The 27,648-nt window shown below is 45.2% G+C and overlaps 1 protein-coding gene and 1 long non-coding RNA gene across 3 annotated transcripts; one reads left to right on the forward strand and one right to left on the reverse strand.

Annotated features, from left to right (window-relative positions):
- Positions 1–2,294: 2,294 nt before the first annotated feature.
- On the reverse strand, positions 2,295–5,721 carry CHP2 (calcineurin like EF-hand protein 2). 2 transcript variants are annotated; one of them, XM_042971562.1, is made up of 7 exons: positions 5,434–5,721; positions 4,532–4,604; positions 4,354–4,434; positions 4,090–4,220; positions 3,843–3,904; positions 2,727–2,849; positions 2,295–2,528 (listed from the first exon to the last, which is right to left on the reverse strand). In XM_042971562.1, exons 1-7 carry the CDS (start codon positions 5,471–5,473, stop codon positions 2,475–2,477), a joined length of 564 nt encoding a protein of 187 aa, XP_042827496.1. In that variant the 5' UTR covers positions 5,474–5,721; the 3' UTR covers positions 2,295–2,474. The 2 variants fall into 2 exon arrangements, with proteins under 2 accessions (XP_042827496.1, XP_042827495.1); XM_042971561.1 differs by lacking the exon at positions 5,434–5,721 and adding an exon at positions 5,037–5,239.
- LOC122234584 lies at positions 5,377–27,648 on the forward strand. Its single transcript, XR_006212423.1, has 3 exons — positions 5,377–5,441; positions 6,765–7,048; positions 27,535–27,648. It is a non-coding gene; the product is annotated as an uncharacterized LOC122234584 (long non-coding RNA).

Consider the following 27,648-nt stretch of genomic DNA (forward strand, 5'->3'; position numbering starts at 1 on the left):
AAACTGCGTATTTATCTGCCATTCTCTACCTGTCATTGGTTGAGAGCCACTCCTAGGGCCATTAACTCCCCAGCACTTCAACTTGCCCTCACATAAGCTAAGTACATGTCTGTGCCAGACAAAGTCCATGAGCAGAGTATCATCTGTGCTTGTAGGAAGAAGCCATTGGGCTTCCTCAAAAAATTAAAAACTAAAGCTACCATAGGATCCACCAACCCCACTTTTGGGTATGTATCCAAAGGAAATGAAATCACTATCTCGAAGAGATAAGTGGACTCCCATGTTCATTGCAGGATTATTAGCAACCCAAATGTCCCTTGACATAGATAAGTGGATAAAGAAAATATAACATACGCACATAATGGAATATTATTTGGTCCCAAAAAAGAAAGATATTCTATCATTTGTGACAATGTGGATGAGCCTAGAGGGTATTACGCTCAGTGAAACAAGTGAATCACAGAAAGAAATACCATACGATTCCTCTCATATGAGGCATCTCAGAGTCAAAAGCATAGAAGTAGACAATAGAATGGTCGTCATCAAGGGGTGGGCAAGGAGCAGGAGACAAGCTGTTGTTCAACAGGTATAAAGTTACAGTTATCCAAGATGAGTAAAGTCCCAGAGATCTTCCGTACAGCACTGTGCCTATAGGTAGCGATACGGTGTTATACACTTCAGAATTTGTTAAGCCGGTAGATCTCATGTTAAGTGTTCTAACCACACTACACACACACACACACACACACACACACACACACACACACACACACACAGATACCACAAGTGATACAAGGAAATTTTGGAGAGGATGGATGTTTATTATCTTGATTGTGGTGATAGTAATTTGAGTGTATACCTATGTCCAAATTCATCAAATTGCACACATTAATTTTGTGCGCCAAGTACAATTCAATAAAGCTGATGTAAAAATAGAAGCCACTAACATGTTCAGTAATGGTGAAAGCCGAGCAGGTGGTGTGCTGATAAATGTTTAACAGTGGGCTCTCCTCAGCAGAAAAGCACTGACCTGTTGCATTTGCCAATGTCCATGCTGTAAATATCCCCACTACAGCCAATTCAAGCTACCAATGTGATGTTACTGAAAGCAGAGTTGGAAGCCATGCGCATGGTTGACTCTCATGTGTTGATACAAGACAAGTCCAGCACAGCCCTGGAAGGAGATATGGGCAGGGCACCAATAACATCTCCTATAGGTACAGCCAGAGTGCTTTGCTATAGCATAGAATCTCACAGGTGGTTTTTTTTGTTGTTGTTTTTTTTTGTTTTTTTTTTTTTTAGAGAGAGAGAGAGAGCAGGAGAGAGGAGCATATGGGAAGAAAGAGAATCTTAAGTTGACTCCATGCTCAGCATGGAGCCCAGTGCAGGGCTCCATCCCATGACCCTGGGATCATGACCTGAGTCAAAATCAGGACTGGTATGCTCAACCAACTGAGCCACCCAGGCACCCCAGAATCTCACAGTTTTATGTGATTTTTATACTCTATTCTGTGATATATCAGTATTGGAACTTGTCACGAAAAAATGGAATTCTTCTCCAAATCTGCATAATTTCATACCCCAGGAAGGTATGTGTTGTTCATTACATTTACACCATCTCTTCCCCCACCTGCCTGCCACCAACACACTGGCATGCACCCATGGAATCAGTGAAAAGCCATTTAAAAAGTCAGACTTCAAGAATCCCTCCATTGGGTCAACCTAACAGTAATGGACACCTCTTGTTTTGCCTGACTGGCATCATCCCCCCTTCTTCTGATCATGACACTTCATTCTCCTTTAAGCAACTACTCCTTACCTCACCCTGAGTCTACAGGCTTTATTTTCTGGCTTTAGCAGTTAGCCCATGACACAGGCCAGGCCAATTCGAGCACTCCATTTCCCTGGCATTAGGGACAAGAATGCACGTAGGCCAATGACACTCCGCTTAGAATTACTGAAAAAGGAAATCCCTTCCCACTGGATTACTAGGCTAGTAGGATGGGAGCCTGGAGCTGCTGGTGGCCATCCTCCCCCATGAGGAAAGAGGCCCCTGAGAATAAAGCCAACATGAAAGCTGATTGAGGGAAATTAATAACTGAGTCCTGATAGCATGACAGAAGTCCTTTGACACTAACTGTGCCTGAAGACACCTCCAGACTTTTCCAGTATTCTGAAGATACTTTCAAGCCTTTTAATTATGTGAGTCCATAAAATCCCTTTTTTACTTAACTCACGTTAAATTGGGTTTTCAGTGGCTTGCAACCACAAGATCACTGGCTGATTCACAAATCTGACATCAAATGAGCTAGACTTTATTTGGTACACACGCTTCCAGCTTGCCTTCCTTGGCCCCAAAGAGAGTTTAGCTTAGACACAAGAATATAGTTTATTGGGGCCCTGCCTCTGCAGGGGCTGAAGACAAATCCCGGGCTGAACTGGTCTGCGTAAGGCAGCCAAAGGCACAAAGGGGGTCACTTCAGGATCCGTATGCTCATTTTCTGTTCGATGTCCATCTTCTCCAAGGACTGTGGGGGGAGTGGGGGGGATGGGTGGTGGTCAAGAGCCCAGTCCTCTAGGCTTTCAACCTCCTCTCCCATCCCCAAAGCTACACCCTTCCTTGGCTACCCCTCTCCTTCTGCCCACCTCCTTCTAACTGCCTTTCCCATGTGCATCTGTCCCAGGGACTCCTGACATCCACTCCCCAGGCCTGAGGGCATTGTGACCTTGGTGAACTCCAGGAAGGACACAGCCCCATCTCCATCTTCATCTGCTTCCTGCACCGTGCGATCGGCGATGCTCTCCAACTGCTCTTCTGTCACCTGCACCCCAACCATCAGCCGGAGGACCTGGGAGGTGCGGACGGCACAAGAGGAGTCAACCCCATCCCTCAAACCTTGCCCGCATCATCCCAAATGTTACTACCAATTTTGTAATCTTCCCCTCATCCATTTCTTCACTCCCTACCGTCTCCCCCCAGTAATTTCCCCTACTGCTTCTCCACTCAAACCCCCACCTGTCCCTCACTATCCCACACTCACCTCAGTAGTATACCCAAACTCATCACCCAACCCCAAGCCTTAGAACCCAACCTCCTCCCATCCCCCACCACAACCTCCCACTATTCCCCATTCTACCCATCCACCCCCCTCACAACATCTATTCCAGAGTTTCTGAATCTCAGCACTGTTGACATTTGGGGCCAGTTAACTCCTTGCTGTGGGGGGAAATGGGGGCTATCCTGTGTATCGAAAGATGTTTAGCAGCATTTTTGACTTCTACCCACTAGATGGCAGTAGTGCTGCCCCGCCCCCGGGTGTGACGACCAAAAATATCTCTAGATATTGCCAAGGTCACTCAAAAGGCAAGATCGCCCCCGTTCAAGAACCACTGATCTATTGGGTCATCTGGGTGGCTCGGTTGGGGTTAAGCCACGGACTCTTAGTCTGGGCTCAAGTCATGATCTCATGGTTGGTGAGATCAAGCCCTGCCTTGAGCTCTGCTCTGACAGTGGGAAGCCTGCTTGGGACTCTCTCTTTCTCTCTTTCTGCCCCTACTCCAATCACACTTGTGCATGCGGGCTCTCTCTCTCTCTCTCAAAATAAATAAATAAATAAACTTTTAAAAAGAACCACTGATCTATTTCCAACCTCATGCCCAACTGTTCCCCATCCCATTTCCATAGACCTCACCCAATCCCTGTTTCTCACTCAATACCCCAGTCATCTGCGACCACCATGGACCAGTCATCTGCACCCCCCCCCCCCCCCCCGCCCCGCAACCTTTCCCTTCGACCACCCACGCTCCACACATCACATCTCTGGTCCTTGCGTCCTTCCAACCTGTAGCATCTCGTGCCGGGAGATCTTTCCGTCCCGGTCCAGGTCATAGAGCTGAAATGCGACTGGAAGAGAATGGAGGAAGGAAAAGGTAGGTGGGTCTTCCCCTGGTTCTCTTCCAGCAGATCACCCTGGAGTAGGAGGGGAGGTCCTCTATAGGCCCGCTAAGAGAGGGAGGTGCCTGGGGCCTCTCACCGGTGTGGTATACCAAGGGTCTCACTTGGGGAGAGGTGGGTCCCCACAAACTCACAGCGAAGTTTGTTCATTCTGCTGTTGAGGGGTTCAGGTTCCTTGGGGTCTCGAATTCCTGGGTCCTCATCATCGATGGGACGAAAATGAGCCAGGACTCTGACAAAGCCTGGGAAATCCAGACGCAGATTCCTGGGGTGGGGGAGATGCAGTGGTCGCTTTGGCCCTCCCTCTGTCTCCGTTAGATCCCCACCCCCCCACCCCCCCACCCCCCCACACACACCAAGTTTTTCCCTCCATCTCCCCACCCCCAGCGAGGCCTCACCCATCAGGGAAGAAGCTGTCTATAATGCGTTCTCCCAGGGGGTTCACGGCCAGAGCCCCAATCTGCTGCAGATCCATGCGGCTGTCGAGTCAAAGTCGGAGGGGTAGACGGAGGGTTAAAAAGAGGAAGGGGCTCAGAGAGGCAGACGTGGCGGGTCCTAAGGCCAGCGCCCCCTCACCTCAGGTAGCCCTTCTTGTTCCTGTCCAGTGCCCGAAACCGGTGGTAGAGGCGGAGCAGACTGGCCTGCGAGACTGCGGGACGGAAGGCGGAAGGGTGATGCGGCCGCGGGCGCTCGGGACCCGCCACTGGACCCTCCCCGGGCGGCCCCGGGCCGTGGGCGGGGAACCGGGATTCGCCGGAGGGGACGCTCGCCGGGGACCCGGGGCCGCGCGGCCGGGCTGCAGGGGGCGTGACGACGCCCGGAGCCGTGTCCCCGCGCTCCCGCCGGAGACGCGAGGAGCCGACGCCAGCCGCCTCCCTCCTGTTCCCCTCTCCGCACCCCCCCCCCGCACCCCTGCCGGGCTCGAGGACACCTGGCCGCCAAGCCCGGGGCCCTGACGCGCCCCAGACCTGGACCCCGGGAGCCCCGGGAGCCCGCGCCTGCGATCCCGGGCGCCCTCCGGGCCCGCCCCATCTCCCCGGACCCCCCGCATCTCCGGGTCGGAGCCCCGCGCCCCGCTCACAGCCGGTTTCCCGCCGGATGCTGTCCGCGTCGGGGATGCGCGCGGCGTGGGAGCCGAGGGAGCCCATGGCTGCGCCTGCTGAGCCGCCCGGCCCCGCGCGCTAGCCTCCCGCTCCCGGGCGCGGCCGCCCCCGTGGCCCCAGGGCCGAAGGGCGCAGGCCTGGCGCGGAGCCAGGCTCGGGAACCCCCGCGTGCCTCGCCTCCCACCCGCGACCCGGGCGAACAGAAAACAATGCCTGGGGTGGCGGGGTCAGAGGGGCGGCGCGAACAACGGGGCGTTTCATCCCGAGGTGGTGAGGTTGCCAGGGCCCCGCCTGCCCCACGCCCGCCAGGCCAGCTCTGCGTTCTCACGCCGCGGGACACGCGACGCGAGTCCCCCGGGCAGGGCCCCCACTCACGGCTCCCGGTGAGTAAGGCTGGGGGTTCCGACCTTATCATCTACAGACAGAATCCATGTCCTTCTGGGAAGGGGGCCGGGGGGTGGGGAGGGGAGCTGGACCCATTTGTCCCAGTCCCAGCTAGGGGCCCCTTCCCTGGGCAGGAGTGCCGGGCAGAAGAGACGTTGAAGGACCCCCGAAGAAGAGTGGAGTGGGAAGGGTCGTGAGCAGATGAGGGGAGCTGGTTTGAGTGGGAAGATCACTGGATGTGGAAGGCCTGGATGGGGGCCTCAGCTATGCGGTTAACCCTGGACAAGACAGTGTGACTGCGTTGCACCTCTTCTGTTCTGTCGACACAGCGTAATTGTTGATGCTTAATGGAGTCACTGCTTAAAAATCAGGAGATTTAACCAGAAATCCAGTTCCCAGCTTCTGAGAAATCAGAAGTTTAAGAAGCCACTAGACCCCCTTACCTTGGCTGTACCTGGAGCACAGGTCCTATGTGTAATTGGGGCATCTCAGCCTGTCCACTGGGCACAGTCCCCACCTGGCTTGGTTCACGTCCTTATGTATCCCGTGGTGCCCCTGGTAGAAGTTCCAGGCTGGAAGGCCTTGGACCTCGGGCCAGCCCTCAAACACCATGGGAATCCACAGTCCAGTGAGGAGGTTACAAACATCACTGTGACCAAGCTTAATGTAATAATCATGGTAACAACAACAAAGGCTCTCTTTTTTCTAGTACTCACCATGAGCCAAGCACTTTGTGAAACAGTGTACATGATAAGCTCACACTCCTAAAAGCACCTGCTAGACTGCCTGCTTCCCGCTTTCACACGATGGAGGCTCCCAGGGGGGTGGTTATGAACTATTTGTAAATCATGTGTCCTCGGCAGGGCACATATCCCCCCAAAGGGGCAAAAAATCCTATTCTTTTTATGTATAAAACACAAATGTACATATAGTGCATAAATAGATATATAGTGTCTCTGTGGTATTAAAATTTCATAGCCTTAAAATTTCACGATTAGGAAAAATAGTCTAAAAATGCTCCTTAAGTGAGGGCAGTAATGAACAAAAGGTTGAGAAACTCAGCTGTAAATGAATGGGCACCACAGGTGTCCAGGTTTAAATCTATCATTATCCCATCTTCCCCCATCATAATCACACATTTACACAAATTTCCAAGAGGAAAAAATATATAAGCCATTTATTACAAGGGTTCAAGTTCATAGCCACCCTGGAGAGAGAGAAGCTGGAAAAATAGTGAATCTCTAGTCAAAGCCTCCGTGTAGAGGCTTGGATCAGCTGGGCCTTGAAAATATTGATCTAAGAAGTGCTTACTTCTCTTTCAGATACCCCAAGGACTGAACAACTGGCATAAGGAAGGCCTGATTCCCTTCCAGATGTCCCCCAAGGACTGAAGCGTTCGGGAAACCACACTGCTCCCTAATGAAGCCCAGCAACCACTCCTGTCCACAGCTGTGAGTGAGGCTGTGAGTGTAGTTCGGGTTAGGTCCTGAACCCAGGAGGGGCCGAGAGTCCCTGGGATCTGCAATAACCACCTCAGGCCAGTGTGGGATGTTGATCTTGGAAAGAGCTTCTCCAGCCTTAATCTCTGAGTCAGCGCTCCCCTAAGGTAAGTTAGGCCAGAGAGTAATTAACAACTCCCATCCACACACTATCATCACAAGCCTAGAGGAAAACACTATATGCTAGGACCCGTTCGTGCTTCATGCACATGAGTAGAGTTTAAATCAACTTCACCGTATACCTGGCAACATCTTTTGAGGGGGAGCACTTAAAGGGGAGATGGTGGGGTGCCCAGCTGGCTCAGTTGGTGGAGCATGTGACTCTTGATCTTGGGGTTGTGAGTTTGAGCCCCACGTTGGGTATAGAGATTACTTAAAAAATAAAATCTTAAAAAAATAAAATTAAAGGAGAGATGCTCTGGGGAGAATTTCATCTGCAGAATTGTAGGGCAAAAGCAGCCATAGACTTTACTTGAGCAAAGAGACCTGTGTTCTTTAAAAAAAATTTTTTTTTAATGTTTATTCATTTTTGAGAGAGAGACAGAGCATTAGCAGGGGAGGGGCAGAGAGAGAGAGGGAGGGAGACACAGAATCTGAAGCAGGCTCCAGGCTCTGAGCTGTCAGCACAGTGTCTGATGTGAGGCTTGAACTCACAAACCTCAGGATCGTGACCTGTGCTGAAGTCAGACACTTAACTGACTGAGCCAACCAGGCACCCTAGACCTGTCTGTGTTCTAATAAAACTTCACTTATGGACACTAAATTTGAAACTCATATAATTTCCTTGGGGCACAAAGCATTATTCTTTTCTTTCCAGCCATCTAAAAATGTGAAAACCAGGCACCTGGGTGGCTCAGTCCCTTGGACATCCAACTCCAGTTCAGGGCATGATCTCGTGGTTTGTGAGTTTGAGCCCCACATCAGGCTCTCTGCTGTCAGCGCAGAGCCTGCTTTGGAGCCTCTGTCTCCCTCTCTTTCCCCTGCACCTCCCCTGCTCATACTGTCTCTCTCAAAAATACATAAACATTAAAATTTTTTTAATAAAACAAACAAAAAAAACCCCAAAAATGTGAAAACGATTCTTAGCTTGTGGGCCATACAGAAACCGGCAGCTGTCTGGGTTTGACCCACAAGGCCATTGTTTGCTAATCCGCTCTAGATTATAATTCTGCATTCTCCACAGGTCTGCTTCACTAAAAGACCAATATGCTTTCTCTTCAGAGCTCTCCAGGAAAAGGAGAATTGGGCACAATGACTAGCATAAACAAGAACCCAGGGGGGCATATTGTCTGGAGTGGATGGCAATGGGAAGAACTGGCTTTAACTCACCAGTACCAAGCCATCATTCTGGCAGACCCTTGGGACAAGTTCGTCCATCTGGGGAGGGAATCTCAGAACTACAGCCACACTGGTTTTCGGGCGAGAAGGCTGAAGAATCAAGTTTGGGAAGGGGTATGACGTAGTACAATGCTGGAGAGCTTGACATCAGGAGTCATTACAGGATGGTGTAAGAGTAATCTGGCTGAGACAGCAGTGTCTCTCTTGGGTATATAGAAATGAAAATCTATATTCACAGAAAACCAAAAGAGGGAAACAGCTGATGAATGGATAAAACATGGTATATCCACACAATGGTTTACAACTCAGCAGTGAAAAGAAAGGAAGTATCAGTACATGCTATAACATGGATGAACGTTGGAAACAAGCTAAGTGAGAAAAGCTAAACGCAAAGGACCACATGCTGTGTGATTCCATTTATATGTAACATTAAGAATAGGCAAATCCATAGAGAAAGTAGATTGGTGGTTCCATGGGGGGGGGGGGGGGGCTGGGCTGTCCAAGGGGGAGAGGCTAGTGGGAGATGGGGAGTGACCGATAGAAGGTAGAGGACATCTTGTTGGGGTGGGTGATGAAAAGTTTTAAAACTGATGGCAGTGATGGTCTCACAACTCTGAATAAACTAAAAAACACTCAATAGTATACTTCACATGGATAGAGTATATAGTATGTGAATTAATACCCCAGTAAAGTTGCTATTAAAAAAAAAAGAATTGGAGCACCTGGGTGGCTCAGTTGATTAAGTGTCAGGCTCTAGACTTCAGCTCAGGTCATGATCTCACTGTTTGTGAAATCGATCCCCTTGTCGGACTCTGTGTGCTGACAGTGAGGAACCTGCTCGGGATTCTCCTTCTCCCTCTCTCTCTGCCCTTCCCTCGCTCTTACTGCTCTCTCCCTCTCTGTCTCAAAATAAATAAACTTAAAAAAAAAAGAATTTAGGGGCGCCTGGGTGGCACAGTCGGTTAAGCGTCCGACTTCAGCCAGGTCACGATCTCGAGGTCCGTGAGTTTGAGCCCCGCGTCAGGCTCTGGGCTGATGGCTCGGAGCCTGGAGCCTGTTTCCGATTCTGTGTCTCCCTCTCTCTCTGCCCCTCCCCCGTTCATGCTCTGTCTCTCTCTGTCCCAAAAATAAATAAAAAACGTTGAAAAAAAAAATTAAAAAAAAAAAAAAAAAGAATTTAAGAGAATGTCCTTCCCCTCAGCCTCTCAGACTGGGAAAGGATTCTGTCTCTCTGTCTCTCTCAATTTCACACACACGCTCACACACACACCCCTCCCTATCTGCCTTTTTGCATCTGTGAAGGGAGAACCACACAGATTTCTCTTTGTGTCCTACTCAGATGGCCTTAACCTGTCCCCAGCTGCTGTGAGTACCAGCTCATAACTCATGATGCCCCCTTTCCTGAAAACTGCCCTTACTCAGAAAAAAGGCATGCCTCCTGAGAGGTTATACACACACACTCCAGAGGCCAAGTTCAGCCATTGGCACACAGCCCCACCACCCCTTTGCCTCAAGGTGGAATTTGCTTTGTGCTGAATTTGTGCTCCAGAGCTGCTTTTTTTTTTTTTTTTTTTTTTTTGTAGGATCAGAAAGAAGCTGGCCTTCAGCTGAGACCACATTGTCCTTTTTTTTTTTTTTTAATGTTTATTTTTGAGAGAGAGAGACAGAGCACGAGCAGGGGAGGGGCAGAGAGAGGGAGACACAGAAACCAAAGCAGGCTCCAGGCTCTGAGCTGTCAGCACAGAGCCCTACACAGGACTCGAACACACTGACCACAAGATCAGGACCTGAGTCAAAGTCAGACACTTAACCTACTGAGCTGCCCAGGCGCCCCAGCTGAGACCATAGTCTTGTCTTGACTTTTATTCTCTGCCCTATTCTGCTTCCCTCACTTTCTTAACGAATCACACAAACAGGAATCCCGGTCTCTGGTTCTGCCTCCGGGGAACGGGGCTAAGACAGGAAACTTATGGAACAGAGAAGTGAGCAGGGCAAGGGGGAGGTACGACTGGAGGAGAGAGAGAGACAATGGAGAGGGTAGATGATGTCTTCAGTCGACAGGCAGATACAGGACGTGGTGTCCCCAGAGCGGGGGGCAACTTCCTGCACCTCTAAGCTCAGGCTGTATGGAACCCAGCCGGGAGGTGTGGCTCGGAGCTAGGCTGAGGCCATTCTCCCCGTCTGTCCACTGAACCCCATAGTCTTCGGGCACCCCAAGGGTTGGAGGCAACTGGGGCAACACTGGCATTCCTGGACAATAGTGAGGCTTCTCCTGATAGCCCCTGTCCTGCAATCATTCCTAGCGGCAACCAGTGTTGCCCCCTCCTTCACATGAATCACCCAGAGTTGCTTAGACACATATATGTATATATACATGGGGGTGCCTCGTAAGAGAAAGGAATCTGTCTCAGAAGCCTTTCCCAGCAGACTTCCCCTTAGTTCTCATTTGCTGAGGTTTCAACACATGCTCATATAAAAACAAACAAACAACACAGCGACACCCCCAGGAAAGGAAACGTGTGACCTGGCCACACATTGGAATCACCTGGTATTTTTTTTTTAATGCCAGATGCCAGGGGCCCAACCTCAGGCTATTTAAATCAGAGTCCAAGGGTCTAGAGTCAGTGAAAAATTACAGCAAATCTAAAAACTAGTGCTGGGTCATCTCCTATGGGGAGGTGGGGAGGAAGGAGGTGAGGAGCAGGAAGGAAAGGAACAAGTGGGTGGGGCCAATGAGAGGGCAGGGAGAAGAGGCCACTGTGTCTCCGGGGTTTAATCAACAATTCCCCCACACAAGCTCTGTTCCTCCTACTGGTTCACGTGAGCAATAGTTACTGCGCAGGCCAGTCCCGGACGAGAGGGTCAGAGCCGAGAACGAAACAAACACGGTCCCAGCCTTGTGCTTTTTCACTTCATGTCACGCCACTGACGTTCGGGCGTGTCGGGGCAGGTCCTTGAAATTCATGGTGTGGGCTGCTGACAGTACTCACGGTGTGATTATAGCACAGTTGATTCTTCCGCTCTCCCCCCCGAGGGGCATCCGGATTTCGGGTCTGGAAAGCAATGCTGATACGAACCACTCTGTCCATTGTTCAGGAGTTTTTCCTGGTGCAGAAAGAGTGAAACCACTCCGTCACAGAACATGTGAATATTTAACCCGAGGAGATACAGCCTGTGTTTCAGTAGACTGTATTCCCTGCACTTATGTATATGATTTTATGCCTCCGTCACCAATGTATAAGCGGCCCATATATTTATAATCCAAGTGCTCAGGATTTGTGGAATGGCATTAAATAAGTAAAGAAAAGGGGTATTAGTGTCAGGATCAGAGGAATCTCATGGAAACAGAGAGTAGGCAGCTACCTGGCTCCCTCTGGGGGCAGACCATCCTCCACCTCTGCTTTTCTCTTTCTGGGTATTCCTCTCTCCTTCTGCAGGTGAACATCCTCTAAAAGGCTCCCGGTGCCTGTCTACTCCCTAATTTAGACTTGCCGCTGACTGTGTGTTCCACGGCACCAGCTCTGGCCTGGATCTCACGGTATCTCATAGTTCCAGGGCTTCCCAAACTCTCCTTCCATCAATTCAGATTTTAAGGTGAATAGATCTATTGACATCGCTGGGGTCAGGCATCCATGCCTGGTCCACTCTGAGGCCAAGGAGTCTTGGTCACTTTGAAGCAAACATGACTTCCTAGGTCCACACCTTTGGCGGGGACTCTAAGAGCTATTCCAAAGTAGGAATTACAGGTGAGGCATGCATCCCCAAAGCATTTTCCACGCCAACTTTGCTCTCCCTAAATCAGAAGAGGCCACAGCAGACATACATGGCCAGTTGGCCTCATGCAGATAAACTAGCAATTCCTCCCTTGGCACTGGAAGGCATGAAGCAAAGAATTTAGCATACTGTCTCATCCTACCGTGTAGTTCTTACATGGTAAGAGTTAAGGCAAACAGACACTCTCATCCAGGACAATAGACCAGTTGTAGGCAAGAAATTGAGTTCTTAAGTCAATATGTACTTCAAAAAGCAAGTGCAGGGAAAGTTATCCATTAACCATGAAACACAGTATATGTGGCTTTGTAGCTACAAACTTGCATGGTAACCAATACATCTAACTGAATAACTTATGTCAGATAATGAGATCATGAAAGAAAAATCGCTGTACACCCTTTGACGGATGCTCTACCTCGTCTACTGACAACAGAATTCAAACTATTAGTTTCCCTCATTTCTGGGTACGTAATTGGAGTCAAAACAGTTAAAACACAGGTCTGATACAAGCAGTGGGTCAAAATCTAAACACTTGTAAACATCTCCATTCTCATGGAAAGCTCAAGAAAACTACAGAAGCCAGGCGGTTTGCATGTTTCAGGCCTTGAGATACTAGGTAATGATGTTATGAAATCCTCACAATTAGCAAGACTTTTAAAAACTAAGCATCCAATTGAACTGTAGTCTTATGAAGACAAATGCCACTTAAAACTACACGCAGATACCATTTTTTATTTTTGAGATTGGAAAAAATCCAAAAGTTGGGTAAACACTGTGAAGACTGTAGAGAAATAGGCATACTCATCCATTACGAGAGGGTGTGTTAATTGGCCTAACCCCTGCAGAGGTCACACGGGCACCATCTATCAACATTATAAATGTGTATACCCTGGCCCAGCAGTTCATCTCCTAAGAATTCATGTTACAGAGACACTTGGGCGCTTGTAAAATGGCATGGAGGTAAGGTTATTTGATGCAGCGTTTTTTTCCAGCAAAACCCTGGAAACCACCCAAGTGTCCATCGGGTTAAGTAAAGTACCAAGCCATGAGACACAGTGAAGCTATAAAAAAAATTTAAAAATTAAAAAAAGGAACACTTCCTACAAAGTGATATGGACAGGTCGCCAAGATATATCAAATGAAAAAAGTAAAGCACAGCACAGGGTGTATCAGTGTGAAAAAACATGCTATCTTTTCTTTAATAAGTTGAGAGAACACAAAAAAATATGTACAGATATGTATTCATATTTGCGTAAATACACCTTGAAGATACCTAAGAAACCAATAGAAGTAGTTGCCCGGAAGGTGGGAGGGCACAGTACAACTTAGGTGGGTGGGTCACAGCAGGTGAAGGGGGAATTTCACTTTATACTTTTTCATCTGGTTAGGTTTGGGTTTTTTTTTTTTAAATAGTGTATTTATTTATTTATTTATTTTTAAAGTTTATTTATTTATTTTGAGAGAGAAAGAAAACACAAGCAGGTGAGTGGCAGAGAGAGAGGGAGAAAGAACCCCAAGCAGGCCCCACACTGTCAGCATGGAGCCTGACACAGGGCTCAAACCCATGGACGACGAAATCATAACCTGAGCTGGAACCAAGAGTTAGACTCTTAACCGACTGAGCCACTCAGCCGCCCCTAATTTTATTGACTCTTTTTTACTTATTTATTTTTGTTTTTAAATTTACATTCAAGTTAGTTAGCATATAGTGCACAATGATTTCAGGGGTAGATTCCTTAATGCCCCTTACCCATTTACCCAATCCGCCCCCCCACAACCTCTCCAGCAACCCTCTGTTTGTCCTCTATATTTACGAGCCTCTTATGTTTTGTCTCCTCCCTGTTTTTATATTATTTTTGCTTCCCTTCCCTTATGTTAATCTATTCTGTGTCTTAAATTCCTCATATGAGTGAAGTCATATGATGTTTGTCTTTCTCTGACTAATTTCACTTAGCATAATACCCTCTAGTTCCATTCACGTAGTTCCAAATGGCAACATTTCTTTCTTTTTGATTGCCAAGCAATACTCCATTGTATATATATACCACATCTTCTTTATCCATTCATCCATCAATGGACATTTGGGCTCTTTCCATACTTTGGCTATTGTTGATAGTGTTGCTATAAACATTGGATGCATGTGCCCCTTTGAAACAGCACACCTGTATCCCATGGATAAATGCCTAGTAGTGCAATTGTTGGGTCGTAAAGTAGTTCTATTTTTAATTTTTTGAGAAACCTCCATACTGTTTTTCCAGAGTGGCTGCACCAGTTTGCATTCTCAATAGCAGTGCAAAAGAGATCCACTTTCTCCGCAACCTTGCCAACATCTGTTGTTGCCTGAATTGTTTGTGTTAACCATTGTGACAGGTGTGAGGTGGTATCCCATTGTGGTTTTGACTTGTATTTCCCAGATGATGAGTGATGTCAAGCATTTTTTCATGTGTCTATTGGCCATCTGGATGCTCAGACATGTTCAGTAAGAAGTTTCTGTGGCCAAGACCAAAGAGGTTTTTGCCTGCTTTCTCCTCTAGGATTGTGATGGCTTCCTGTCTTACATTTAGGTCTTTCATCCATGTTGAGTTTATTTTGGTGTCTAGTGTAAGAAACTGGTCCAGGTTCATTTCTGCATGTCGCCATCCAGTTTTCCCAGCACCACTTGCTGAAGAGACTGTCTTTATTCCACTAGATATTCTTTCCTGCTTTGTCAAAGATTAGTTGGCCATCTGTTTGTGGGTCCATTTCTGGGTTCTCTATTCTGTTCCATTGATCTGAGCGTCTGTTCTTGTGCCAGTACCATACTGTCTTGATGATTACAGCTTTGTAGTACAGCTTGAAGTCTGGGATTGCGATGCCTCCTGCTTTGGTTTTCTTTTTCAAGATTACTTTGCCCATTCGGGGTCTTTTCTGGTTCCATATAAATTGTAGGATTGTTTGTTCTAGCTCTGTGAAGAATTTTGCTACTATTTTGATAGGGATTGCATTGAATATGTAGATTGCTTTGGGTAGTATTGACATTTTAACATATTTGTTCTTCCTATCCAGAAGCATGGAATCTTTTTCCATTTTTTTGTGTCTTCTTCAATTTCTTTCATAAGCTTTCTATAGTTTTCAGTGTATAGATTTTTCACCTCTTTGGTTAGATGTCTTCCTAGGTATTTTATGGTTTTTGGTACAACTGTAAATGGGATCGATTCCTTGATTTCTCTTTCTGTTGCTTCATTGTTGGTGTATAGGAATGCAACCGATTTCTGTGCATTGATTTCATATTCTGCGACTTTGCTGAATTCATGAATCAGTTCTAGCAGGTTTTTTTGGTGGAATCTTTTGGGTTTTCCATATAGAGTATCATGTCAAATGCGAAGAGTGAAAGTTTGACCTCCTCCTGGCCAATTTGGATGCCTTTTATTTCTTTGTGTTGTCTGATTGCTGAGGCTAAGACTTCCAATACTATGTTGAATAACAGTGGCCAGAGTGGATATCCCTGTCTTGTTCCTGACCTTAGGGGGAAAGCTCTCAGTTTTTCCCCAATGAGGATGATATTAGTGTTGGGTCTTTCATATATGGCTTTTATGATCTAGAGGTGTCATCCTTCTATCCGTACTTTCTTGAAGGTTTTATCAAGAAAGGATGCTGTATTTTGTCAAATGCTTTCTCTGCACCTATTGAGAGGATCATATGGCTCTTGTCCTTTCTTTTATTGATGTGATGAATCACGTTAATTGTTTTGCAGATATTGAACCAGCCCTGCATCCCAGGTATAAATCCCACTTGGTTGTAGTGAATATTTTTTTTAATGTATTATTGGATCCAGTTGGCTAATATCTTATTGAGGACTTTTGCATCCATGTTCATCAGGGAAATTGGTCTATAGTTCTCCTTTTTAGTGGGGTCAATGTCTGGTTTTGGAATCAAGGTAATGCTGGCTTCATAAAAAGAGTTTGGAAGTTTTCCTTCCATTTCTATGTTTTGGAACAGCTTCAAGAGAATAGGTGTTAACTCTTCCTTAAATGTTTGGTAGAATTACCCTGGAAAGCCATCTGGCCCTGGACTCTTGTTTTTTGGGAGTTTTTTAGTTACTAATTTGATTTCTATACTGGTTATGGGTCTGTTCAAATTTTCTATTTCTTCCTGCTTCAGTTTTGGTAGTATATATGTTTCTAGGAATTTGTCCGTTTCTTCCAGATTGCCCGTTTTATTGGCATATATTTGCTCATAATATTCTCTTATTATTGTTTTTGTTTCTGCTGTGTTGGTTGCGATCTCTCCTGTTTCATTCTTGATTTTATTTATTTGGGTCCTTTCCTTTTTCTTTTTGATCCAACTGGCTAGTGGCTTATCAATTTTGTTAATTCTTTCAAAGAACCATCTTCTGGTTTCGTTGATCTGTTCTACTGGGTTGTTGTTGTTGTTGTTGTTTCAAGAGCATTAATTTCTGCTCTAATCTTTATTATTTCCTGTCCTCTGCTGGTTTGGGGTTTTATTTACTGTTCTTTTTCCAGCTCTTTAAGGTGTAAGGTTAGGTTGTGTATCTGAAATCTCTCTTCCTTCTTTAGGAAGGCCTGGATTGCCATATGCTTTCCTCTTATGACCGCCTTTGCTGTGTCCCAGAGGTTTTGGGTTGTGGTGTTATCATTTTCATTGGTTTCCACGTACTTTTTAATTTCCTCTCTAACTGCTTGGTTAGCCCATTCATTCTTTAGTAGGATGTTCTTTAGTCTCTGTTACCTTTCCAAATTTTTTCTTGTGGTTGATTTCGAGTTTCATAGCATTGTGGTCTGAAAATATGCACAGTATGATCTCAATCTTTTTGTACTTGTTGAGGGCTGATTTGTGTCCCAGTATGTGGTCTATTCTGGAGAACGTTCCATGCGCATTGGAGAAGAATGTATATTCTGCTGCTTTTGGATGATCTGTTAAGTCCATCTGGTCCAGTGTGTCATTCAAAGCCATTGTTTCCTTGTTGATTTTCTGATTAGATGATCTGTCCATTGTTGTAAGTGGGGTATTGAAGTCCCCCACTACTCTGGTATTATTACCAATGAGTTTCTTTATGTTGTGATTAATCAATTTATATATTTGGGTGCTCTCACATTTGGCACATAAATGTTTACAGTTGTTAGGTCTTCTTGGTGGATAGACCCCTTGATTATGATATAATGCCCTTCTGCATCTCTTGATACAGTCTTTATTTTAAATTCTAGATTGTCTGATATAATTATGCCTACTCTGGCTCTCTTTTGTTGACCATTAGCCTGATAGATGGTTCTCCATCCCCTTCCTTTCAAACTGAAGGTGCATTTAGGTTTAAGGTGGGTCTCTTGTAAACAGCACATAGATGGATCTTGTTTTCTTATCCATTCTGTTGCCCTGTGTCTTTTGATTGGAGCATTGAGTCCATTGACATTTCAAGGGAGTACTGAAAGATATGAATTTATTGCCATTATGTTGCTTGTAGACTTGAAGTTTCTGGTGGTGTTCTCTGGGCCTTTCTAGTCTTTGTTGCTTTAGGTCTTTATTTATTTGTTTGTTTTTTTTTTTTTCATCTTTTCTCCCCTCAGAGAGTCCCCCTTAAAATTTCTTGCAAGACTGGTTTAGTGGTCACAAACTCCTTTCATTTTTGTTTGTCTGGGAAACTTTTTATGTCTCCTTCTCTTTTGAATGACAGCCTTGCTGGATAAAGAATTCTTGGCTGCATTCAGCACATTGAATATATCCTGCCACTCCTTTCTGGCCTGCCAAGTTTCTGTGAAGAGGTCTGCTGCAAACCTGATCTGTCTTCCCTTGTTGGTTAAGGACTTTTTTTCCCTCACTGCTTTCATGATTCTTGCCTTGTCTGAGTATTTTGTGAATTTGACTATGATATGCCTTGTTGATGGTCGGTTTTTGCTGAATCTAATGGGAGTCCTTTGTGCTTCCTGGATTTTGATGTCTGTGTCTTTCCCCAGGTTAGGAAAGTTCTCCGCTATGGTTTGCTCACATAGCCCTCTACCCCTTTTTCTCTCTCTTCATCTTCTGGGACCCCTATGATTCTGATGCTGTTCCTTTTTAATGAGTCACTGATTTCTCTAATTCTTAAACTGTGCTCTTTTGCCTTAGTCTCCCTATTTTTTTCTGCTTCATTATTCTCTGTAAGTTTGTCCTCTGTATCACTGATCTGCCTCACCCATCTTAGCTGCCATGGCATCCATTCGAGATTGTAGCTCCGTTTATAACATTTTGTATTTCATCCTGACTAGCTTTTGTTTCTTTTATCTCCGCAGGAAGGGATTATAATCTATTTTTTACTCCAACTGTATTCTTATTATCATGATTCTAAATTCTGATTTAGACATCTTGCTTGTATCTGTGTTGGTCAAGTCCCTGGCTGTCGTTTCTTCCTGCTCTTCCTTTTGGATGAATTCCTTCATTTCATCATTTTCAAGTGAGAAAAGGAATTAATGAGGTAAAAAAATTAAAATTAAAAAATATATTAAAATTTAAAAATTAAAAACACAAAAAAAAATCAAATAAATGATGCTAGATCCTAGGTGTGTTTTGGTCTGGGTGTTGAAAGGGGCTTGATAGATTAGAGAAAAAAGGGGAAAGAAGAAAAAAAAGGAAATTGTTTGAAAATTTGAATAAATGAATACACTGAAATAGAATATAATGAAATGATGGAAGTAAAATAGGATTTGGAAAAAATTTACACAAGCATAAAAAATATAGTAGAAAAAAATTAAAGAAAAATATTTTTTATAAAAATTGAAAGTAAAAATTTCTTTCTGTATTCAAGAAAAAGAAATGAAAAAGAGAAAAAGGAAAAAAAGAAAATTTAATAGATGGACCAGAAAACAGAGTGAAATACGATTGAAATTACTTCATTTTCCCTAGAAGTCAAACTGTGAAGCGCTCTACAGTCCATAGTCTAAGCAGGCGGAGAGACTTGTGTTCCTGAAGAGCGAGGTTGGCCCAGTTGGCGGGGCTTAGTGTAATGGCTCTGTTCTCCACTAGATGGCGCTGCTTAGCTTACTGGGGTGGATGGTTGGAGCACCTGTAGGTGCATATGCACACGCACGGGAGTGGTGAAAATGGTGTCACCCAGCCACCCAGTCTCCAGTATCAGAACTCTGTTCTCCCCGATCAGCAATCGCACACCCGTCCTTTGTTTTCGGCTTCCCACTCCCCGCTTTTATACCGTCTGTGACCAAGCCCCAGGCGGAATCTCCCTCCTGAGTTTTATCTCAGATGCAGCTGTGTTTCCCGACCCCTCACTTCTGAGGAACTGTGGCTTTGACCCGTTCTGCACCTCTGTGGAGGGTCTCACCAAGCAATGGCCAGGTGCCAGCTGCACCCAGGAACGTTTACAGGAAGGCGTGCTGCTGCCGAGGCCCAGAGACTGCGGCCGGGTGCCAGCCCGCCCCAGAGAAAGTTTACGCAATCGTGTAGCAGCAGCGGTTTAGGAATTATGGAAAATCACAACACGGGTCTGGCACCAGGCTTCGTCCTCAACATCCTTGTTCCAGCACCAGCGAATGTGGTTGTTCTCCAGGGTCTGCTGGGGCCTTGCGTTTGGGGGACCCACACAACCTCTACCAGGTGTCCTCTCAGCAGGGGAACCGCTTCTCCCCATGTGGCCCAAAGACCCCCGGACTCTACTCTGCCCCTGGGGATTCACCCTTCCCACCAGAGCACCACCAGGTATTGATCTGAGGCGTTTCAGACTCTGCACTCCCCTGTTTATAGAGTCTTATCGGAACTTAAACCCTCTCCTTTCTCCTTTCTACCTTTTTAGTTCAGTCCCTGCAGCTGTTTCAACTTTTCTTCTTTCTCTCCAGCTGCTTTGGGTGGGGGTGCTTTTCCCACACTCTCCCCCCACCCTCCATCTCCATCCTCTCTCTGCATGTTAAAACAGCTCCCTGTTTTCTGAGGCTTCTCTCTCCCCCAGTTCACCTTACAGCACTGCGTACCTGCTGAGTTCTGTGGTTCAGGTTGTGCAGATTGTTGTGTTAATCCTCAGATCAGTTTTCTAGGTGTGCAGGATGGTTTAGTGTTGATCTGGCTGGATTCCGTGGATGCGAGATGCAAAAAAACTTCCATGCTGTTCTGCCATCTTGTCTCCTCCTTTTATTTATTCTTTTCAAGTAATCTCTATACGCAATGTGGAGCTTGAACTCATAACTCCAGGATCCGGAGGCACACACTCCACCAACTGAGCCAGCCAGGCACCCCTCATCTGGTTAGGTTTTAGACCATGTGAATTTATTCCCTATTCAAAAATTGAATTATAATAATTGTTTAGTTCAGTGTAAAAGAAAATAAAGTCTAACGTCCAGAATATAAAGCCAAAGCTCTGCAGTCTGAGAGTAGAAAGCATTTTATTAACAAAATCTGATTTTAAAAGTATATGTCAACCCTAATGCTTTTCATCCATGACTATCTATGGGTATCATATCAAAATAATTATGCTGAGTAAAAGGAGCCAGACTCCCCTCCCCCCAAAAAGGTACATCTCATCTGATGCCACTTTCATAAAACTCCACAAAATGCAAGCTAATCTATAGTGACAGAAAGCAGCTCGGTGGTTGGTGGGGGTGGGGGTGGAGCAGGAAGTGTGGGAAGAAGCAATTACAAAGGGGTACTAGGAAGCTTTTGTGCATGCTGGATATGTTCACTATCTTGATTGCATGATGGTTTTATAGGCGTAAACGCATGTCAAAAGGTATTAAATTGTGTACTTTTTTAATATGTGCAGTTCATGGTTGATCACACCTCAACAACGCATTTTTTAAAGTTAATGTCACCATTTCCTCTATTTTTTAAATGATTTTTTAACCTTTATTTTTGAGAGACAGAGCATGAGCAGGGGAGGGGCAGAGAGAGAGAGAGAGGGAGACACAGAATCTAAAGCAGGCTCCAGGCTCTGAGCTGTCAGCACAGAGCCCAACACGGGGCTGGAACCCACAAACCTGGTAGATCATAACCTGATCTCCCGAAATTAGGCGCTTAACCGACTGAGCCATCCAGCTGCCCCTCCTCAGTTTTTTTTTTTTTTTTAATGTTATTTAGTTTTGAGAGAGAAGGAGAGAGAGAGCACAAGTGGGGAAGAGGGAGAGAGAGAGGGACACAAAGGGTCCCAAGCAGGCTCTGCACTGACAGCAGAGAACTCAAGGTGGGGTGCAAACCCACAAACTGCCAGATCATGATCTGAGCCAGATTCAGACGCTTGACCAACTGAGCCACCCAGGTGCCCCACTATCTCCTCAATTTTTAATTTCAATTTGTTATAGTTTTTAACAAATATATCTATTATTCAGGACGGGAATTATGTATGTAATTTATCAATAGTTCTACATACAGTTGAGGGTGAGTGTTCAAAAACTTTCTGGCTGAGAGAGGCGTGTAATCACAAGTGAATGGGAAAGATTGGTTGAAGCCAGTACAATGTCACATATTTAACTGCTGCACTCTGCTGCCCCCTGCTGTAAGTAGGTTTTATAGCCACCCTTACCTTCCTGCTCAGGATTTTCTTTTTTCTTTTTTTTTTTTTACGTTTATTTATTTATTTATTTTGAGAGAGAGAGAGCGCGCGTGTGAGCGAGCGGGGGAGGGGCAGAGAGGGGGGGGGAGAGAACCCCAAGCAGGCTCCACGCTGTCAGTACAGAGCCCAATGTGGGACTCGAACTCACAAACTGTGAGATCAAGACCTGAGCAGAAACCAAGAGTGGGTCACTTAACTGACTGAGCCACACAGGCGCCCCTCAAGCTCCGGATTGTAATGATGAGGAAGGATGACTCCAGAGGCAAATGACTCGAATCCATCTAAAAACAAACTCTTCTAAACCACACACGTGCACACACACACATACTCACACACACACACACACACACACACACACACACACCATACATACACATACATGCATGCATATACCACACACACGTGCGCACACACTTAAACACACTCAAACACACACGCACCCATATACACACTCACATGCATACACACACACGTACACACCAGGAAGCAGCTCCAGATCTTTTTACCACTACACCCGCCTCAACGGAGACCAGAAGAACCATTCAAAGCCACCAATGAGAAAAAAACAAAGGCAAAGTGATGAGGCCAAAGCTGGAACTTCAAAACCTTTTCATGGGGAAGATGTGGGTGAAGGGGTCTTGGACTCCCCTACCGGCCGGCATTCCCCTTCATCCTTTCTCACGGTAATGGAAACACTTAAAACCAAGCCTCTTGTCATCCATCCAGTGGACATGAACACTTAACTATAAGAACTATCGTGGACGTGGTCCAAGAACTACTTACCAGTGAGCTCTAAGAGAAGCCCACACTCAGGTAAGGACCTGACAGGTGCCTCTTCACAGTCGTTTCCAAAGGCTTCCAAGATGGATGAGCCCATGGCTTCCATCTAGGTTTGGTTTGGGGGGAAATTAACTTTTCTTTTCCAATGTTCTTATATTTTATGAAGAAAATGAAACAAAACTACTATATGTGAGACCCATCACTCTTTTACCATAAAGGCACACAGATCCGTAGGTCGACTTCTCTGCTTGTTTTTAACCTTTTACAGAAATATAACCAGCCGGCTCCTGGTAAACTTTTGACAACCAGCTTTCCAAATGCGGTTCTGAAGTGCACATTGGTTGATATTTTTAATTTACCTTAACAGGGAAGTGAAAAATAACACAGTAAAGACGTATTTTGGAACTTCACTCATTCTTCCATGATGTGAACACTGTCTTTGCCAAACCAGATCACAGGTTTCCAAGACTGGAAGAATGTCTCCCTGACTTCTTTTATAGCATTCCCAGACACAAAGCACTTTTATTTATTTTTTTTTTTAATTTTTTTTTTCAACGTTTATTTTATTTTTGGGACAGAGAGAGACAGAGCATGAACGGGGGAGGGACAGAGAGAGAGGGAGACACAGAATCGGAAACAGGCTCCAGGCTCCGAGCCATCAGCCCAGAGCCCGACGCGGGGCTCGAACTCACGGACCGTGAGATCATGACCTGGCTGAAGTCGGACGCTTAACCGACTGCGCCACCCAGGCGCTCCCACAAAGCACTTTTAAATGTAATCTGCATTATTAGCATTCCCTTCACTTTCTTCAAGCTAGGCAATCAACAACACGATAAATCAAGCCCCACTTTGCAGCATCTGCTGGCTCCCATGGTGTAAATTCTGCCACTACGACCGATTTCAAGCTGCTGATGTCATGTCACCCAGGGTGCAGGAGCAACCATTACATCGGACTTGGATCGTGCAGAGACCATGGATGTGAAGCATCGCAAGAGCAGAGAGAAGTGATTACAGTCACTTCCTAAAATCATTAGGAAGTGATGAGTTTTGAGTCTTTATTACATCTGCCTTAAATGTAATGTATTTAATTGTGGGTTTATGTAATTCAATTTTTGACGATGGTCGTGATGAACTGGCGCTCACAAAATTCTGGGAAATGTAACAATGGGCTCTCGTGAACCACTCCAGCACGCCGATGAAATATACATGAAGAAGCGTTCTACAGAAGTGCCTGGGTGGCTCAGTAGGTTAAGTGTGGGACTTTGGCTCATGTCATGATCTAGCAGTTCGTGAGTTCAAGCCCCGCGTTGGGCTCTGTGCTGACAGCTTGGGGCCTGGAGCTGCTTCGGATTCTGTGTCTCCCCCTCTCTCTGCCTCTCTCTGTCTCCCCCTCTCAAATATAAATAAACATTAAAAATTAAAAAAAAAAAAAAGAAAAGAAAAGAAAGAAAGAAATGCCCTACAATCAGCACCCACAGTGAGAAACACAACATAACCAGATTCCCTCAAGCAGACCTCGAGGTTCCTCGCTGTCACAAGCTATTTTCCTCCGCTCCCTTGGTGGGTAGCCAATCCCCTGACTTCAACAGCACGGATTACCGTGCCTCTTAGCAGGTCATACAAATGGAATCACAAACCTGCAGTTTGAAGTGCTACCGACAGAGGCCTCTCGTGAGGCAAAGACGGAAGGCTCCGACAGGACTCGGGAAATGTTCCTCCCAAATCCGGTTCTGGGAGCTTACTCGCCTCTCTCTCTCTCCGCTGTAAGCCGTGGGTTACTCGTGCCAGGGTGGGAGAAGATAGAGAAATAACCGAGCACGCTATCTGAGCATGAGTGAGTCCCCAGAGGAGATCTCGGGCCACAAGTTTCCCAGGGGAAATAGGGGAACCAAGTTTGGGCAGAGGAATCCCAGCGGGGGCTTTGACCTCAAACCCTGGTGTGGTCTGCCTGGGAGCTAGCTGGGCGATGGGCAGTGAGGCCTGCTTCTGCCCAGATCATAACAGGCGCGGCTGTCCCCGTGACTCCTTTATCCAGACAAGGTGAACCCCCTGAAAAACACATCAAGGGAAACATAGAGGAAAGTACAATACAGAGGTTACATTCTGGGACTCAGAGCTACATAGGTTTCAATCACTGCCTCTTCACTTACTTGCTTTGTAAACTCAGGCAAATTCTTAACTTCTCTGAAACTTTGCTCATCTATAGAATGGGAACAATAAAACTCTCCTTGCCAGTTGGTTAACGGATTAAGTAAGATCATATATGCGAAGCAAGAAGTCATGTATATTGTTACCGGTGATTATTTTTATACTCAGGGGATGAGGGGAGGACTTCTATTTTGCTGAGATATTACAGGCTGAACTGACAGCATATGGAAATATGGGGGTTAACACTGCTCTGCATAGTATATAAACAGCTACTTTGCTTGGGCAAGGACTTATATGCACATGAATGCATACACACCTCACATATATACATTGACCTTTTCATAAATAGAATAGACAGACGATTTGGGGGGAGAAGCTTTTAAATTTTTTTCCTTTTTGCCACTTTTACCCGTTGGTTAGTATAATATACAGATAGACATGCTTCAGCCTATCATAGAATCTTTGTCAACAAACCAATATATTGCATTCTGTAGTTCTACCCATGCTTGTATAAAATAATTTACATACACACACACAGACACACACACATGGTTTTACAGAAATAGGTTCCTATAATGCTGTTTTCTGTATCTTGCTATTCTTAATATAACATAAAAATCTTTCCAAATTAACAAATATACTCTATTATTTTTAGTGGCTGCATATCACCCTAATGGGTGGATGTTCTATAATTAGGTCAGCCGTTTCTCAGTTGGAGGGTCTGTGCTTTGTTTCTACTTGCTTGCACAGAGCACAATGCTGCAATAAACATCCTTACACCTTTACCATTATAAGCCTTTTAAGATATATGTCTCGATGTGTTTTTTAATACAAAATATTTTATCTTGGGGGCGCCTGGGTGGCTCAGTCAGTTAAGTGTCTGACTTTGGCTCAGATCATGATCTTACAGTTCATGAGTTAAAGCCCCACATCCAGCTCTCTGCTGTGAGCATTGAACCCACTTCGGATCCTCTGTCCCCCTCTCTTTCTCTGCCCCTCCCCTGTTCATTCTCTGTCTCTTTCTCGGAATAAATAAACTTAAAAAAAAATACTTTATTTCCATGGGGAAGATCCCCCAGAGAGGATTTTCCAGGCCAAGGAGGTGCATTTTTTATTCTTTTATTTACTTTTTTATTTTTTTAATGTTTGTTAAACATTAAAAGAGAGAGAGCGCCGCGCGCGGGGGGGGGGGGGGGGGGGGGGGGGGGAGGGGCAGAGAGAGAGGGAGACACAATCCAAAGCAGGCTCCAGGCTCTGAGCTGTCAGCACAGAGCCCCATGTGGGGCTCGAACCCACGAATCATGAGAGATTGTGACCTCAGCTGAAGTCAGATGCTCAACAGACTGAACCACCCAGGCGCCCCTGCATTTTTTATTCCAAATAGTTTTTAGATTGCATTCACAAAAGTCCGAAACGATTTCCATTTCCACCAGCCCCATGTGAGAGTATGCTTGTTCCCAGGTCCCTGGCAGTAATAGGCTTAGCCTTCTTTTTTTTCTTTGTTTAGGCTTTTTATGTCTTTTTATTACGGGCATTTTCAAACATCTCGAAAACAAATAGAATAATATAGTGAACCCCCAAATACTCACAACCCAGCTTTGGCAATTATCAACGTTTTGCCATTACTTCGCCTTCTTTTTAATTTTTGCAAATTTATGGGCATAAAGTGATATACGTGTTACTTTTTAAAAATCGCATTTTTGCATTTCTCTGACTGCTCATGATTTTGAGCACATTTTCACATGTTTGCAGTTGATCTTCTGTGAGTTTCTATTCATATAGTCTTTGCATAATTTTTGGTTGTTTGTCTTTTTCTTGCCAATTTGTAGGAGCGGTTTGTAGTATATATGTTAATCCTTGTTGTCTTCTGTCTTGCCAATATTTTTCTAATCTGATGTTTGTTTATGGTATCTTTTGTCCTCCTAAAGTTTTTCATTTTTTATATATTTCAAATACATCTGTGTTTTTTTCTCTTTCATAGTTCCATATTTTCTTTACTGCGTGAGAAACTACCCTCTACCACCAGCAGCGCCATATGTAAGCTGGTACAACCAGTTTGGAAAATTACTCAGCAAAATCCACAGAAGCCGAACATACATACATCCCTATGATCTAGCAGGTCTAGCCAACAGAAATACAAAGATACAGTCCTCAAGAGATAAGTGCGAGAATATTCACAGCACTCCATGATAGCTAAAAACTGGTAGGAAAAACACCTAATGCCCGTCAAGGGCAATTACCAGTAATTATATGAGTTACTATTCATATAATAGTAATAGTGGTAATTACTACATTAGTAATTGTGGTAATTCATGCAATTAATGCATTTTTTTAATTGAAAAAAGAGCCAGACGTAGAAGAGAACATACAGTATGATTCCATTTCTATAAATATCAAAAATCAGCACAACTAATTTCTGGTGTTGTAAGTCAGGATAGAGGTTACTCTTAGAATGTGTCACAAGCGGCCTTGTGGCATTGCTGGTCATGTTCTGTTTCTTGATCTGTGTACAGGTTAAATAGATGAGTTCACTGTATAGCCTGTGATTTGTATGCTTTTCTGTAAGTTTGATGTATTTTAATAAGAAATTGACAAGATGCACTCGAAAGCCTGCACATAAGTGTGTTTATATCAGCTTTATTCGTAACTGCCGAGATTCAGAAGTAATCAAGATGTCCTTCAGTAGGTAAATGGATAAATAAACTGTGTTACATCAGACGAAAGAATACTATTCAGTGCTAAAAAGAAAGAAGCTGTCAAGCCATGAAAAGACATGGCAGAACCCTAAAGGCAAATTAGTAGTTGAAAGAAACCCATCTGAAAAGGCCACAAACTCTATAATGATCCTAACTACAGCAGAGCCTTGGATTGCGGGTAACTTGTTCTCTGAGTGTTCCACAGGATGAGCAAACATTTCCAATACATTTTAACTTGATAAACGAGTGATGTCTTGCACTCAAGTAGTATGTGACGCTGAACATCACATGATCACAACTGAGCCAATGGTTCTCTCTCTCTCTCTCTTTTTCACTGCAGGATTGTGGGTGATCATCTCCCATGCTCGGATGCTCGGTCTCAGGCAGAAATCAGTGATGTTTCGGAACGTTGGAACGTGCCCACAACGGACACTGCTGTTTTTGGTCACTTCAA

Source organism: Panthera tigris, chromosome E3, assembly GCF_018350195.1.
Source record: "Panthera tigris isolate Pti1 chromosome E3, P.tigris_Pti1_mat1.1, whole genome shotgun sequence".
NCBI lineage: Eukaryota > Metazoa > Chordata > Mammalia > Carnivora > Felidae > Panthera > Panthera tigris.

What these genes read in the sequence shown, in the direction of transcription:
- CHP2 (XM_042971561.1), bottom strand. Translation starts at nt 5,103, where the DNA reads ATGGGCTCCCTCGGCTCCCACGCCGCGCGCATCCCCGACGCGGACAGC. An exon ending in CCCGGCACGAGATGCTACAG is followed by an intron (nt 2,850 to 3,842) that starts GTTGGAAGGACG and finishes CGCACCTCCCAG; the next exon opens with GTCCTCCGGCTGATGGTTGG. An exon ending in CCTTCCTGGAGTTCACCAAG is followed by an intron (nt 2,529 to 2,726) that starts GTCACAATGCCC and finishes CTCCCCCCACAG; the next exon opens with TCCTTGGAGAAGATGGACAT.